We start from the raw sequence: 16,368 nt of genomic DNA on the forward strand, positions 1-16,368 counted from the left end.
AGCCACTGTCACACCCCAATTTTCGAAAGGAAATTTTCAAAATTTTTGGCATGATATAACTTAAAATAATATAATCCTAAAACCTGTTTCAACAAATTTCAAGGAAAATAAACTCGATGCGGAATGTAAATTTACACACAACTCCAAATTGAGTTAAATATTACATTTCCTTCTTTACATAAACTTGAGAGTCAATAAAATAAAACGCTCACATGAGTTTAATATTGTCTATCCCAATGTATAAAAAAATATACAATGAACAACCAAAACCCAACAAAAACCCTACCACTAAGCCTCCACCTCAACCCTGCTGATCCTCATCTGCAGGTCTAACCCCTACACCAAGAATTGGTGCACCGTGTTGTAAACAACAAACCCGGTAAGCTAAAAAGCTCGTATGAGTAAACTAAAAAATAACACAACATTTATCACATCCAATAATCCACAAGAGAGATTTGGATCAATAATTAAAAACCACACATCCAACACATTACCCAAGAAATGTACCCATGAGTCCCAGATATTTAATAAAATACCCCTCATGACCTACAACAACACTATGTGTACCCATGGGTCCCAGATACCATACAGTATCTCCCATGACCTACACTGACAGACGGACTAGAGCTCTATTCCTAATCGCAACCAATCACCCGGGCAAAGGCTTGGAACCCGGTTTGACTGTCTAATATCAAACACAAAAATGATAAATATCATCTTAATCGCAACCAATCACCCAATTAAGGGCTTGGAACTCGGTTTGGCTATTTATCCAACAATCATAATATCACAACATTATCCTCAACAACACAGTATCACATCATTTTTCTCAACAACACAATATCACATCATTTTTCTCAACAACACAATATCACATCATAAATTATATCCTACCACATGGATATATTTACATGAACAATTATAAATATTCCACAAGAATAATCTATCAAAAATCAATAAAATTATGATCACATGAATCTCAAAATAGCATTTAAAGAAAACTTGTTTTATCTTACCTACGAGTCGTTGACGATCAAGCTCATATATTTTTAAAAACAATTAAAAGCATATTATTAAATCCATTATCATCATTATCATTATCACATGACCATAATAACATTCGGTTCAAAAATGAACCTTAGTGAGATTTACTCACCTAATTATCCTGCTGCAAAACCCCCAATCTAACGAAGGCAAGCCAATCACAAAATCACAAATCACCTAAAATCACACAATTAAAAACCTTAGAAACCAAAGTAGTAAAGGATAATGCAATACCCTTAAACTAACCCTTAGCTCCAGGGAGGACAACTTCCCAAAGTCGTTGAACTCAACGACACAATAGAGCTGTCTCAACTCTTCAAAACCTAAACTCTAACCCAACCAAACCAACACCAATAAACATAAGTCCTAGCATGCCAACATTGCTTAAAAACTAGCCACACTACCACTCAACAATCTCACAACAGTAAGGACTAGCTAACCACAGGAAACTAAGGCCGCAACTCAGCCTGACGCGCTGCCACAGGCGGCGGCGATTGGGCCCCATGCGCCACCTCAAACTTCCGAATTAGGAGAAACTCACAACAGCAAAGTTGAAGCTTGAAGCAAGGGGAACAACTTTCATACCTGAGACTTCGACCAATTTTGGCCGGAACCGGCCGGAAATTGCCCCGAAAACAGTGACCCGAATCAAACCGCAACACCTGCAAATCCGACCTCAAAACCTCAAAAACTTGCTTCAATATAGGTCTAGACACTACCAGGAGGAGGAGAGGATCACAACTCACCTATGGTTGCCCCTCGTCGCCGCCGTACACGGCAGCTCCGACCGTGGCACAACAGCCCTCTTTCCGGCAACTAAGCTCCAAATCCGACGTGCTACACCGAGCAGCAGCTGCCCAGCCTTGGAGAGGACGCTTGTGGGAGCCGAACGGGACCGGTGGCCGGACGGCGGAGCTAGCTCCAGCGGAAGTTTGGTCCTCGGGAGAGGAAGGGGGAGAAGAGAGAAAAGAGAGGGAAGAGAGAAAAAGAGAGGCTGACTTATTTTTAGGGTTCCCAAAAACGTCCCACACACAATTTTCTACTTATACTCTTTTCAAATCCGGAAACAAACTTCCTCTGAACATAACTTCTTCATACGACATCCGTTTTAGGCGTGCCGCATGTCTACGAACTCATATCGACAAACTCTACAACTTCCGTGAAGGAAGTTTTCAAAGATAACTTACAAAAAATAAAGTCAACTCTTAGCCTCTTAAAAGTCAAAGCACTTTAAATAAACTCTCGAAACTTCAACTTCGCATAACTAAAGAATTTTCATAAATAATCCTTCATTAATTAAAGAATAATACAAGGAAAATTGATATGAAAATCTAGAGTATTACAGCCACGGCTCACCGACATGTCAAAATGATGAATGAACTTAGCTTGGGACACCATTTGAAAAATTTCATCAAATAACAAATTCATATATTCATTCATGGTCCGAATTTTTTCAATTTCGTTGGTTTGAACTTTGAAATAAGCGCTTCTCTCTTCGCGCCTTTAAACCAAAAACCCTTCCGAATAACCCTTATCATTTCCAAAAGCCCATCCACTCTCTCTCATCACCGCCATGGCCTCCGCCGCGGAGACCTCTGAATCTCTCCTCTCCAAGCTCGAATCCGCCGATTCTGCCGGGATTCACCGCCTCATCTCCGACTACCTAAACCCATTCGCCGACCTTCACAACAAAAAGAAGAAGAAGACCTCCGCCGACCTCCAAACCCTACAACGCTCTCTCGCCAAAAAATTCACCCCCTTCCTCAACCGCGCCCTATCCATCCTCCCCAAACGCCTCGCCGATCCTTCAAACCTCGATGCCGCTTTTGCCCCCGAATTGTTCGATATTTACCGCCTCTGCCTCGACTCCATGGCCGCCGTGTCGTCGCAATTCTCCGGCAAGCCGTACAAGTTTCACATCCACAGGATCCGGTTCATTTGTGCCCTCGAGGCCTGGGCCCGCCACCGGGATGCGGAGTCCGAGGCGCTTAGGGTTTTGAAGAGCTTCAAGGCAATTCAATTAGGAACGGAGCCGGTGGATTTGGACAGTCGGTTTGTGCCAGGTGTCAAGCAGGGCTGCGCCGATAACGAGTTCGGGGCTCTGATCGGAGAAGTGGTGTATATTCTAGCGAGGTGTGCTTCTGCAATTCAAAGCAAGGAGGAGGAGGTATATGAGCGGCTGCTTTGTATGGTTGAGGAGTTGGCTCCTTGGTTTAGGTCAGTCAATGTGATATTCTATTTTCAATTATTCTGTGTTTGGTTGCTGTGGAATTGAGAAATTCTTAGGTTTGAAATTGCTGAGTTCATTGCCGAAATGAGCTTTCTTCATTAAACATAGATACTTGCTGTGATAATGTTAGTAGTTTTCGCATTTGTTTATCTGATATCAACTAATTGTAGGGTGCTAGATGAAACTGCAAGTGACAAAGTACACAGACAGCTTGCCATTTATCTCGGGAGGTGTACTCTTTTTTTAGTCGAGACACTTTCATCCTTTGGAGAAAATCTCATATGCAAGTTCTGCTGCATAACAGTGAGCGAGTATGCAAAGTCGCCCATCAAAGATCATATGTTCAAGGTTACGAGAGTTTTGTTTTAGTTAGTTATGTACTGTGAAATTCAATGTGCTTATCTAATCAGCATTTTTTATTTATTTTTTATGCAGTGGGGACGTCGAATATGTTCAGCTTTATTTTCATTACAAGAGCCTGGTTCGTCACGGATCAGTAACACATTGTTATGCTTGTTGGACTCCCTTGTTGATGAATGCAAGGTAATCATAGCTGTGTTTAATGTTGATTGACTACTGAGAAATTTGGTCCGTCTAATGTCTATATTCTTCAATTATCTGTCCCATCTCAATGTCTAACTTCTTTAAAATTAATTTGGCAGGCTGAGATCGAATTTCCAGGAAAAGATTTTGCTGAACTTACTGCTTATTGTGCCAATAAGTGTTGTACTACAAGTACAAATCTTTCTGGTAGTTTGAGATCTCATTTAGAAAAGTTAATAACTCACTTTGATCAGGTATCTTATTTATGTGGTTTTCTGCTATCAAATTTCATCTCTGGTCCCCTATTTTCCTTTGTTGTGTGGTAATTAGAATGTAATTTACTTTGCAGGTTCCACCTTTAAATTTGATTCTAAGGCTTTATGCTACTGGTTTGCACTACGTTGATTGTAGTTTAAAGTCCAAGGATGATGATGTTACATCTTCTGGGGGTGCAATTAGAATGTTGCTTGATGATGGCGGTATAACGACTGATTTGTCAGATTGTCTTGATTCTTTAGAAAGTTATTTCCAAATTGGTACAAATGATATTTCCAAAATGGGGTTTTCCACGAGGCACGTGCAGAAGAATTTAAAGGATTATCTTCTGCCTTATTATAATGCATTGGAGTTCTTATGCCACCCACTTGTTGACATAGTTTATTCGGGAAAGAAGCAGATTTTTGCTGATAATGGAGCTGCCTTTGTTTCTAATGGACTGTGGGTTATCCAGGGTGCCTTTCATCAGTTATACGATGTGTTCCTTTCTTTACAAACGTGAGTGAATTGTAAAGTTCAGTATTGTTCTATCATTGCTATAATATATCAATTATAAGAGCATATCTGTAGACGAGTTCTATAATCTGGTTGCCTTCAAACTGAGCTTGGTGTTCTGTTAGATTCCTTTTTCTATTTTACTTGTGGTTGGGGGCCCCGTGGGGGGGGGGGGGCACGGTGGTTTTTTAAAATTTTATATATTTATTATCTTATATCGTTATGGGGAGAAATGTATTAAATTTTATTTTTTATTGTATAACTGGGAGCTTGCTATTTACATGTTAGATTCATCTTTTTCCCATATTCTTTTTTCGTGCTTAACTGTTAGATACAATGAATAACTACTCCTGAGAGCGATTTTCAAAAACTCGGGGCCTAGTAATTTTAGATATATCTGTTGGCTTTATTCTTTTTAAAAACTTATGATATTTTCATTGTTTTACTGAGAATTAGTTATTTGCATGTTATATATATCTGTTGGCTTTATTCTTTTCATATTTGTTTTGTCCTGCTTAGCTTTTAAGAAGCTGAGTTGCTTTAATTTCATGAACTCTGTGTGTGTTTTTCATGATTTGTTGTCTGATTGTATGACATGCTTTAATGCTTTATTATCACAGTTTGAGTTTGTAGTGATGTTACACTAATATATGCTCGTCTCTAGGTACAGAATTACTTGTGATATAGATATAGATGGATTTAAGCAGAACAGCATCCTTCGTGCTTCTGTGGCTGCTTGTATACTTTCCACCAGAACGAAGCTTAACACACAGGTTATCATTCTTATAATGTAATATGATACGGACAACATTTTTTCTCGCAACAGTAGTATATTTAGTTTACTTAGTAAATCTTGTACAACATCATATTATTCATTTAATTAGATTATTATCTTGTGTTCCTTATTTCAGAGGAGTGCACAAATACTAAACCATGTCATTACCAGCGAATGGATTCAACTTGATGGTCTAAAGCATATATATGCCTCTCTCTACAGTACTGGGACACGTTTGTACAAAAACAAGGAGCTGACTGAGGTAGTGTTTTACAAAATGATGTTTTAGTAACAGGGATTCTGTTTAGTCTAAGATAAAGTTGATCTTTATTATCTTATATTTGTTTCATTGATATTCTTATCTATAAATGTGCTTTTATGTCTTCAATGAATTTGTTCAATAGTGATTTAGTACTTGCGGTTGCATAATTATTATCACATTTAGTTTACTTATCTTGACCAGTTTTTGAAGATCAAGTTTAGATGTAATTCTCTAGGCAGAGTTTGATGTTCTATATATTTGATGCTTTTGGTCTATCACTGGTTATAGTGTGTTTGGTAAATTTGGTTAGATTATAAAAGATGGGAGAGAAAAGAGAGGATTTTTTTATTTTCCTTTAGTTTTGTTTGGATAGGTAGTAAAGAAACTGCAAAGCTCTTGATTAATTTCAGGAATATTCTCAATAAAAAAAAATTAAAAAAACACTTCTCCCCACTGTCTCCATCTCTCTCCGCCTAGAGAAAAGAAGAGCCTAGTATACAAAAAGGTTTTTAAACTATGTTATCTTCAATTATCATTTCTTTCTATCTCTGTACTGTCTTCTGATAACATTGTTTTAGTTGAAGTAATGGATGGTCATTAGTGCACAGAGTTTTACATGCACAATGCTGATGCACAACACTGATGTTGTAAGCATGGCATAGTTGTGTAACTCTGTTGCGAAGATGAATTGTATAGAATTTATTAAACTGAATCAGTACCTTCAGGGGATTATGATGTCTACCACAAAATCTGCATGTTTATGCTAATTGTTATGTATCACATGCCTCATGCCTCCATTCTCCATCTACATAATGTGTTTCTTGAGGGAGATGATATAATGTATTAGCACTTTAATTTAATTCCAAAGGCTATCTATAAGGGAATAAACAAAAACATCTACCCACACTTTATGAGTCTCAAAATCCAATTTCTTACATGGGATAAGGTTTACATACGCCATGCCAAGTTTGAACCCCTTGTAGAGCAAGTGCATCTGTATTTTCACTGGGGCTGGAGTAGAGTTTCTGGCAAGGAATTAATTTATTCTTCATGAACCAGTTTCCGTATTATTATTTTTTCTTTTGGTTTTAATCTGGGTCCTTTCGAAAAGTTGGTTCTTAAACTCTTTTTGACTCGTTAGATATGTTTCACATATGAATGAGTGTAACCAGATTTGTTGTTTCCACTGATAGAAGTAATCCTTGGGGTGATTTGAAGGTTTTCTTTCCCTATTTCCGTAACATAAGCATTTTTGGTTCTTGAGAATTTTTTGGGAAGTAGTTTCTCTTGCCTCACTTTGTAATCTATTTCTGCAGGCTTCAGAGGCTTTGAAGCTATCCTGCAAGGCATCTTGGGCTCGTGTTATACGTCTTTGTGAACTATTTGCAGGCAAATTAAAGGTCTCCATTGCTGATCTTTCCAAAGATACCATTTTAGATGTCTTGAATGAGTCATGTACAGTAAGCGCTTTTTTATTGGATATTCTTAACCAAGTTGATAATCACGAGGTGAAAAGAGCTATGGTAGAGTGCCTTGAAACTTGGTCTACTGCAGTAAATTTGTTTGGGAAGCTGCCAGGTCCAATGTCTGTGGTGAAGCAGTGGGTTAAGGTAGCCAATTTGTTTGGGAGTGTCTGAATGTTTTGTAATGTGCTTACTTACCATGCTGTTTATTCTAGCTAATTTTTCTGTCATATCCAGATGGAATGTAAGTGCTGTAACAATGTGCACATTGAGGATAGCTGTCCAACCTTATACAGTCTGCTGTCATCTTCTAAGAATTTATCAAAGAAGACGACTGAGATAATCTTGGAGCAGGTTAGAATATTTTATGGGTTTTTCTTGTCACTTTGAGCTCAGGCTTATCCATAGAATTTGTAGGCTAACAGTGAGTAATATGGTTTTCATCTACTTTTCCATCTTGAATCTTATAGGGACTTCTTGCTTATGAGCAAATGTATGCTGTGAACCCTGAGTTTTGTCAGAAGATGCAAATGCAAATTATAAACATACTACTGCAAGATGTGTATGTCACTCCAGATAGTTGGTTGCAAAAAGCAAAAATATTAGTGAGAAAGGGAAGATGGTTAAAACTCTATGGAATCAATGGTCTAAAGGACTGTATCTGTTGTTTAACAGAAGCAATAACTTTACTTGTAAGCAATCAGGTAATTCTTTTCTTTATGATTTCTCAGTACCTTTTGTTTGGATTAGAGTGCGAGTATTTTATCTTTGGAGTTGGATTTTTGACTGACATGAATTAGTTACTGATGCAGAGTAAGACGTATGGTAACACCAGTATCCATGAAACATCTCCTCGACATGAATTAGCTGTGGCATATTGCTTACGAGCGCTTTGTACCCAGGAGGATGAACCGCAATCAGAGGTGTCATTGCATAAACTAGTCTCCAGAATTGAATACTTAATGCTCAGATTCTTCTATCTTATCTAAATAATTTCATCCAACTGTTGGCCTGATTTTTTTTGTTACAAACAGAAAATGTTTCAAGATATCCGTGCTGCCCTTGATGCATGGTTGGGAATTTCTACTATAGACATGTGCTCTCCAGACGACAAATGCTTCATGGTGTCTGAAAGTACGATGACACTCCTATATAATATTTTTGATTTGTTATCTATCAAGGTTCGTCTTTCTACCTTTAATGGTGCTCTAGGACTAGGTTCCACAGAAAGGATATATATGTTTTAGTTTTTTTGTTTGTTTTTGTTTTATGGTTTTGGGAAAGCATGTGTTAATAATTTGCAATGTCATCCATCCAGGTTTGCTTATTGACTTACTGCTTTCTTTGTTTTTATTTTTTCAGGGTCACATGGATTATTATCATGATATATATAGGATTTTGATTAGATTATATAACTGGAAAAATATCCCGTTAGAGAAGTGCTTGGTCAGATTGTGGGAGTGCAGGAGAGTTAGTCATGCCCTTTGTAGTTCGCCTGTTAATGATACACTCGTCATGAACTTATCAGATCATTTTGGTGAACTTCCAAAATCTATTGAGTTTTGGGTAGATTCTCTTAAAGGATCCCGACAATTGGTAATAGGGTTCCAACATAATTTCTCATTTCTATTTGCAAATGTACCTGGGAGACCATGCATTCCTAAAAACTTGTTCCGATGTGAAATCACAGTTGATGAAGTAAAAGAAGCTGCTCTTGAACTTATTTCAAGTGTAAGTTCCTCTCTAGTTTCTACCAGGAACTGTTATGCTGTAATGACGCAAAATAACCACTGTAAACTTGCTACTCTTATAGGTTCCTGTTTCGAGTCAGTCGTCTTATGTAACTGCATATCTCTACTATGATTTATGTGAAAGACTAGTTTCAAACGGCCAGTTAGTTGAGGTAACTTCAATCAATCTTGATTCCAGTTTTACGATTAAAGTTAAATATGATTGGTATTGAAGTTGAAGTCCTGCATGTTGACTTTGTTGTTCTTCTCTTCAATAAATCTAGGCTCTGTCATATGCAATGGAAGCTCACCAGTTGCGCCGTGAACTGTTCCAAAAGAAGTTTGCATACTGTTTTGTACAAAAGACTGAAAAGTACAATGAAACTGGGGATACCTATCAGAAGTTTACACTGAATGATCATAATCTGGTATTGCAAAGATCAGTTTCCCGTGAAGTTTGGTCCTTTGACACTAGTTCATGTAACTTGGAAAAGTGTTATCTTAGTCCTTATAATGTACTTCAATGTTATCTTGAAAGCACTCTTCAGGTATTTCTTCCGATTCTCATTAAGTCTTCTAATTTAGGATATAAGAGTGAGCTATTTTTTATTGAAATCATATTTGGAATTTGATGTCTCACATGAACTGCAGGTAGGGGTTATCCATGAAATAATTGGTAATGGAGCTGAGGCTGAGGTACATTTACAGTGGGGAAAGACTATTTCCTGCTCACAAAGCTTGCCACTATTTACAGTTGCATTTTGTTCGGTCTTGGGTATAACAACGCACTTTGCTTTGGTCTTTGTTCTATTGTCATGTGATGATTTCTCCACTCCCTTGAGGTTAATTGTTCGCTTTTGAATATCTTCAGGAAAACTGTATCTTAAGAAGCAGCTTTGGGATTTGGCAGAAAAGGAACTGCAAAGTGCCAAGCAATATTTGGATGCTAGTGAAAAAGATATTTCTTGCTTAAAGTGCAGATTGATGCAAGAAGCAACTGTTGAGCTGAATCTTGCTGATTTATACCAAAGGAAATTGTATAGTTCAAGGAGTGCATCTTTAGAGAAACCATCTTGTGCTGAAAGTTTGTACAATTCAGCACTTACCAAGCTAAACCTTCCTGAGTGGAAAAACTCTGTTAGTTGCCCCGGACTAACTGTACTTAAAGAAGTTGGAAATTCTGGTGGCAGTACTTCTAGTCATTTTGCAGAAACCAAGGTGGAACCAAAAGGCAAGATAGAAGCTAAAAAGTCTAGGACTAAGAATGCCCGAAAACCAGTGGGGAGGGATCAAGTTTCAGTTCCTTACAATTTGAGGTCCACTCAGTCTAGATCCCAATCTTGTCATAACCAAAGTGTAAGAGGTACTGGTGTCCAAGTTGGTGATTCAAAAAATTCGAAACGAAGCACTGAGTGTGATTCTTCTGATAATTTAAGTAACAGAGACTTTCTTTTGGATTTGGAATGTTGTGAGGTTTCATATGGGTGTGACCAAACATGCATTTGCCACAAAACGAGGTGTTGGCAATGTCTTCCCATGGAAGTTATGGAATCTGGGCTACTGAAAAACTTTGTAGATTTGAAATGGGAGTATGTCCGCAGGCGTCTCTCTCTCAGGCTTCTGACAGGATTAGGTATGGTCCATCTGCATGTTCTGATCTTTTACTTATTAATTTCAGCTTGCTAAGGTAATTAGCAGTCCAAAGATACTTATGGCACCATTTTGTAATGTTTATTTCTGTTTCATCCTTCAAAGTTATATATAAGTGCATATATTTAAATCATTAAAATTGAAATCTAAGCGTTGACAATATTCAGGACCTTATATTTGACACTACTGTGGGCAGTGAGAATTGTAGGTCAGTGCGAATGGCACTGTTGATGGTTTTGGAGCCCTCATGTGTTACTGTTTTTCTTTTACATACAGGAAATTGTTTGGAGCATCAAGGTCAAATTCATGAAGCAAATGAATTTATCCTGCAAAGCGTATCAGTTTTAGTCAGCAGGAACCCATTTTCTATGACTACCTCATCTGTTCCGCCAACTTGCTTGCTTGATCTAATGGCAAAGGAAATCCCTGGGGATGTGCTTAGTGTTGAGCGTGCGGAGATACTGTACAGCATATGTTGGCTGTCTTTAAAGATTCGTTCCAAGAATAAGAGGTAATTGTAGTAGCATGTTTATGCAGGTTGTGTTTACATCTGAACTTTTTCCTCTAGAATATATTCAGTTCAAATGTTAACTGGGGAAAATATTTTGATTGCAAATGACCCGGTATTCGTGACTGTTGCTTACTTTTTAAAGGGGTTTGTGTTAAACGACTGATTTCTGGTATTATAATTTCAGAGGCAAGTTTACTTTAGTTACCATGTTTTACTTTTAAGCTACTCTGCCATTTAATTAGCTTGTGATCTTGTAAAAGAATTCGCTTGTACATTTCAAGGTGTAGCATGTAGGGTGCTACTTTTGTGTTTCTTATATTTATGACCAAAATCTAAGAATACAGGCTTTTATGAAAAACCCATAACAGCTTCCCGGCAAGAAATACGAAACGGGTTTTGCATTTATTATATGTTTAGGCAATATGATCTGAGCCTACATGGCTACACACACATTTCAATGGAGAAAATTATCTAAAATAGAGGGGCCATGTAGAAACTGAGAAACTACACATTATTATCGATCAATGGATGCTGATGTACACACCCTAATTTGAATTCCAATTGGCAGATAGAAGATCACATTTGCAAATGTCAATATAGGTGCATTTTACACTTTTGTAATGGTACTGAGTGCTGCTTTCTAGCCATATTAACTTCCTGTCCTTTTGTTTTTTCTGGCTTATTCTGTTCACCAGGGTTCTTTTTTCTGATCTGCCTCATATCCATCTACCAAAACTAGTGTCATGGTTGATGTTAGCTTTTGTGCTCTGCCGTGAGGTTCCTGTACTTTTTCAGAAGGTCAAAGTTTTCTTTCCTTTTATTCTTATTCAAGCAAATTATTACTTGAAGTTCTATGCATCCTGTGTAGTTGTGTTGTAGTATTATCAGTGATGTCATACTGTATGTCTTAGTCAGTAACATTGCATTTGCTTGTGATATTTTAAGGGTGATTTCATGTGATGATTATGAGGAGTATAGTGTTAATCTATTTGTTTATGAACTATTAGTTTCCTTTATGTCATATTGTCATGCAAGGGTGCATTTGCTTGAGGTGCATTTTTATGAGCACTTAGGTTGAAAGTAAATAACCTTGTTTTGAAACATGTATTGTTCCAAAGAAATTGTCGTTTTCAACTCAAATGTACATAGCTTTTCTTTTCAAAAGGCATGCAAGGGATCTTCCTATGGTGAAAGTCTCAGGGTCAGCTGCTCTTAGTATGGATAAAGTCTAGAAGATTACAATGTCATCTCTCCTATGGGGACTTTAATATGACGCGGAAGATAACAAGTTTATGATAACAAGTTTGTGATTGCTTCTCTTACTTGAAGAATCCTTGTTATCATATTTTTTACTTTTACTTTGTACTCTTACCTTGCATCTCTTATTTTTTCTGTGTTCTTGTGACCGTTTCTAAGAGTACTATTTGTAGAGTAATCTGTTTCTAAGTGGTAGTTTTGGAAGCATGACAAATAAGATGATATCAAAGAAAGGGAGGCATTCATGAGATCCAATTATTTTTTGTGTGTTCATTTGCGATGCCATGTTATTGTTGAAGGTGATATTGACTTTTGGTATTCAACAGGTTTCTAGATTGCTTGCGGCTATATTTTTACTTTCTGCCTCGAGTGAAACTTTTTCTCTGTCATCTTCTTGCAAAAATCTCCACGAAAATCATTGGGCTTCTTATTTCCATCAAGCTTCAATTGGCGCGCATCTCAATTACCATTTTTTTACGAAAATATCTGAGAGGTGTAAACTCCAACACCCTGTAAACAGTGAGGTAAGTCCATACTCTTCTTTTCTCATTATTAGTCTATTTATACGAGCATCTAATCAACCTACATGCAGTCGGTCAATTTATATGATTGAGTTTGAACAATCACATGTCCCATGGTAGTTATCCCCCAAGAGTAATGCAGCTGGTAATTTTCAAGAACTGAGGATACTTTTTAAGCCACTCAAATATATTGTTCACTAATGAAATGAACAATCGTTTCCATACCTCAGTATAAGTCGACATTCTTTAACTGGTTTCTAAGTTTCTAATTGCTTATACTTTGCTCTACAGCGTTTGATGTCCTATTCGGATTGTCACTATTAGAAATCAAGCCAAGTGTTACTTTGGTTTATGTGAAGCATATTCTAATATGTTACTGCAATGACATCTTTATTCCAGGGGGCACATGTTGCTGGCTCATGCTTGGTACCAGAAAAACAGAATTTACATAGGTTATTCTTGTCACTTTAGAGAATATGGTTGATCATTTGGTGAAACCCTTTTTAACACGATCTCTCCTCCCCTTCTGTTCTTACCTTGATGCAGGGTCGCTCCTGAGTCAACTCAATACCTTGAAGAATTTGTGACAGAATTCTTTTCAGGCCTTCCATGCACCACAATCATCTGTATAAGTGTGCTTGGAGGCCCTTATGCTAGTTTGTTACAAGAATTGTTGTGTTTTCCATCACTTGTGCATGCATGGATTGTGGTTTCACGCTTGAACTCTAAGAATCAACCTATCAGTGTGCTTCTGCCAGTGGATTCAGTATTAGAAGGTAAGTTTGTTTAATAGACAGAAATTGATAGCATATCTCATAGTTTTTAATACTTGATGTATTAGTGCTGCAGTGCTGAATATTTTTGCCAATTTTAACAGGAGATTCAGATGATGATAGTTTTTCTGGAATAAAGAATTGGCACTGTCCATGGGGTTCCACTGTGGTTGATGATGTAGCTCCGGAGTTTAGATTGATATTGGAGGGGACTTATTCATCATCTGTGAAACATCCTGTACAAGATACAAATGAGAAAAAGCTTTACTGGTGGGTGCAGAGGAAGAATTTTGATCGCCGCCTTGGTGAATTTTTGAAGTAGGTTATACTCCTTCCTTTCTGTCTGCAGCCTTCCATGGGTTTAATTGGGTGACTTGCCATTAGGCCACTTGTTATTTGTTAAATTTAGCTATAATTCATAGTATTAATAACTACATCATTTGACACCCCTGAGGTATGTATTCATGCACCAGGAATTTGGAAGATTCATGGTTTGGTGCTTGGAAACTTATGCTACTGGGTGAATGGTCAGACCGTGAGCAGTTGGACTCGGTACTTGAGGATCTAGTGTGCAGTTTGAAATCCAAATGCAAAATGGAGATAGATGAAAGTGTTTTGAAAGTCATCCTTGGGGGTTCCAAATATGACTTTGAAGGAGGTCCATTTGTTACACAGCTTTGTCGTAAGAAAGGTTCCTACATTAATAAATTTGGATGTTTAGAGGAAGAAAAGTGTATGGCATCATGTAATGATTCTAGTGGTGGTGATAACTTGTCTGAGTCAGCCTACAAACTAGTATCAGAAGCAGTGAATGAGCTTAAAGGTTTACATTCTTGTGTGAATATAGAGCCAACAATATTAGTTCTGGACTACGAGGTGCAGGTATGTGCTCAATTTCCTATGTTATCTCTTCTTATATTAGAGATTAGTTTTCCTAAAATTTAAGCCAAGTCCTTTTCTTGTTTGAATGGTATGATGGGAAAGTGAAACTATGATTTATCTTAAAAACAAGTCCTCATACTACCTTTCAAAAATCATAAGCTGTATTCAGTCTCTTGAAAGTTTTTGCTAGATGACTTATGCGAAGTAGAATTGGTATTTCAACTCATGAGAGTGCTCTACAATTCTTGACATGTATACATGCATTAGGCTAGGCTTTTGTGTTCCTCTTTGCCAGCAAGGAACTTTACAAAGTGTAGCTTACATATTTGGACATTTACTTGTTACTTCGCCATTTTCTTAAGCATAGTTGTTACACCCCCATTCACGTGTAATTTGATTGATAACTTTCTGTAAATAGAATATAAGTCCACTCTCATTGATTCTCTTTATTGTAAATTAGTTTTAACAAGCTGAGCAACTGAATGGTTACTGCAGATGCTTCCTTGGGAGAACTTACCAGTCCTTAGAAACCAGGAGGTGTATCGCATGCCCTCTGTTGGGAGCATTTTGGCAACAGCCAATAGAAACTACCAGAATCAAGATCAAGTTCAGAGTATAGCGACTTTATTTCCTTTGATTGATCCCTTGGATGCCTTTTATCTTCTGAATCCCAGTGGTGATCTAAATTATACACAAAATGAATTTGAGACATGGTTCAGAGATCAAAACTTGGAGGTAATAGCTCTTTCTATACAAGAAAGATTATACCCTGTACAAACATGCAGATTTTGGTCTTGAATAGAAGTTCTGTAGTGGGGATCTGTATCTTACCCCTACTTACACACATAATTGCATTTTGCACCAATTTATGTTTTAAATTAGATGTACTTGTATTTGAGATTGAATCATAGACAGAGATATGTCCCATAGAGTAATGTTTCACTTGAATTACTGTACAGGGGAAGGCTGGATCTGCACCTCCTGCTGAAGAATTGGCAGTAGCGTTGAGCAGCCATGATTTATTTTTGTATTTTGGCCATGGATGTGGTATGTTTTGGTTGTACATATTGCTTGACATTATTGTTTTGCATAACAGGTTTCTGAACTTTATTTGTGTACGTGCTGTTGTACAGGGAAACAATATATTCCTAGACATGAGATTCAGAAACTGGAACACTGTGCCGCAACTCTCCTAATGGGATGTAGTAGTGGTTCTCTGAAACTGAATGGATGTTATGTTCCACAAGGTACTCCACTATCCTATTTGCTAGCCGGTTCTCCTGTCATTGTCGCCAATTTGTGGGATGTGACGGACAGGGATATTGACCGATTTGCAAAGTCCATGCTTGATTCATGGTTGAAAGCAAGGTCGAGTCCCTGTGTGGGTTGTGTCCAGAAATCGGACAAAAACCTGTCTTGTGAGCATAGGCCGACGGTTGGATCATTCATGAGTGAAGCACGTAAAACTTGCCAGTTACCTTTCTTGATCGGAGCAGCACCTGTATGCTATGGTGTCCCAACTGGCATATGGAAAAAAGAGTTGTAGCACCACCATAACATCAGAAGGGGATGGTGGTATGTAATTTTGTAATCTAGATTTTGTGCTACACTGGGCTCAAGATTTATGCATCCTTTTGTTTTTCTTTTCCAGTAATGATACTTTGTTATTTTTAAATTTTAATGAATGTGTAGAGATGGATCAACATCTTGAGCCCAGTGATACTCTCAACTTTAGCAGATAGGAAGGTAGCTACTTTGATGGCATTCCTTCAGAGGGTCCTGTAGTGTATGTTAGTTATCACATGTTACTGGGATTTGATACCATTCCACTGGCAGCACAGTTTTGGCACCAAAGCGGCCTCCGTCTGCGAGGGATAATAGCGCATCCAATGATATTTATGAAACTGAAACAAGGAGTGTTAACTAATTTTCCCTTTTCCAGCGAAATCAGACTTA

General features: G+C 37.7%; 2 protein-coding genes across 2 annotated transcripts in view; one reads left to right on the forward strand and one right to left on the reverse strand.

Moving 5' to 3' along the window:
* LOC101296642 (probable histone H2B.1-like) overlaps window positions 1-16,368 on the reverse strand; it is a 29,242-nt gene that overhangs the window by 5,968 nt on the left and 6,906 nt on the right. Inside the window, exon 2 of the mRNA XM_004294535.1 lies at window positions 2,078-2,083. The gene's annotated coding sequence lies outside the window, so the exon portion shown is untranslated. The remainder of the gene's footprint in view (window positions 1-2,077; window positions 2,084-16,368) is intronic.
* LOC101294643 lies at window positions 2,618-15,958 on the forward strand. The gene is made up of 29 exons (XM_004295882.1): window positions 2,618-3,261; window positions 3,445-3,622; window positions 3,710-3,817; window positions 3,937-4,071; window positions 4,167-4,591; window positions 5,253-5,361; window positions 5,500-5,625; window positions 6,942-7,235; window positions 7,326-7,442; window positions 7,559-7,792; window positions 7,901-8,011; window positions 8,123-8,269; window positions 8,451-8,819; window positions 8,902-8,991; window positions 9,103-9,366; window positions 9,470-9,593; window positions 9,690-10,451; window positions 10,745-10,979; window positions 11,675-11,777; window positions 12,563-12,760; window positions 12,878-12,902; window positions 13,049-13,104; window positions 13,157-13,209; window positions 13,304-13,533; window positions 13,635-13,848; window positions 14,004-14,412; window positions 14,908-15,147; window positions 15,372-15,459; window positions 15,546-15,958. The coding sequence occupies exons 1-29, from the start codon at window positions 2,618-2,620 to the stop codon at window positions 15,956-15,958; spliced, it is 6,501 nt and encodes a 2,166-aa protein (XP_004295930.1).

Source organism: Fragaria vesca, linkage group LG3, assembly GCF_000184155.1.
Source record: "Fragaria vesca subsp. vesca linkage group LG3, FraVesHawaii_1.0, whole genome shotgun sequence".
Lineage (NCBI taxonomy): Eukaryota > Viridiplantae > Streptophyta > Magnoliopsida > Rosales > Rosaceae > Fragaria > Fragaria vesca.

Excerpts from the sequence above, each read along its gene's own strand:
- LOC101294643 (XM_004295882.1), top strand. The coding sequence starts at position 2,618 with ATGGCCTCCGCCGCGGAGACCTCTGAATCTCTCCTCTCCAAGCTCGAA. Across the intron at positions 3,623-3,709 it reads TCAAAGATCATATGTTCAAG|TGGGGACGTCGAATATGTTC; the intron begins GTTACGAGAGTT and ends TTTTTTATGCAG. Across the intron at positions 7,443-7,558 it reads CTGAGATAATCTTGGAGCAG|GGACTTCTTGCTTATGAGCA; the intron begins GTTAGAATATTT and ends TGAATCTTATAG.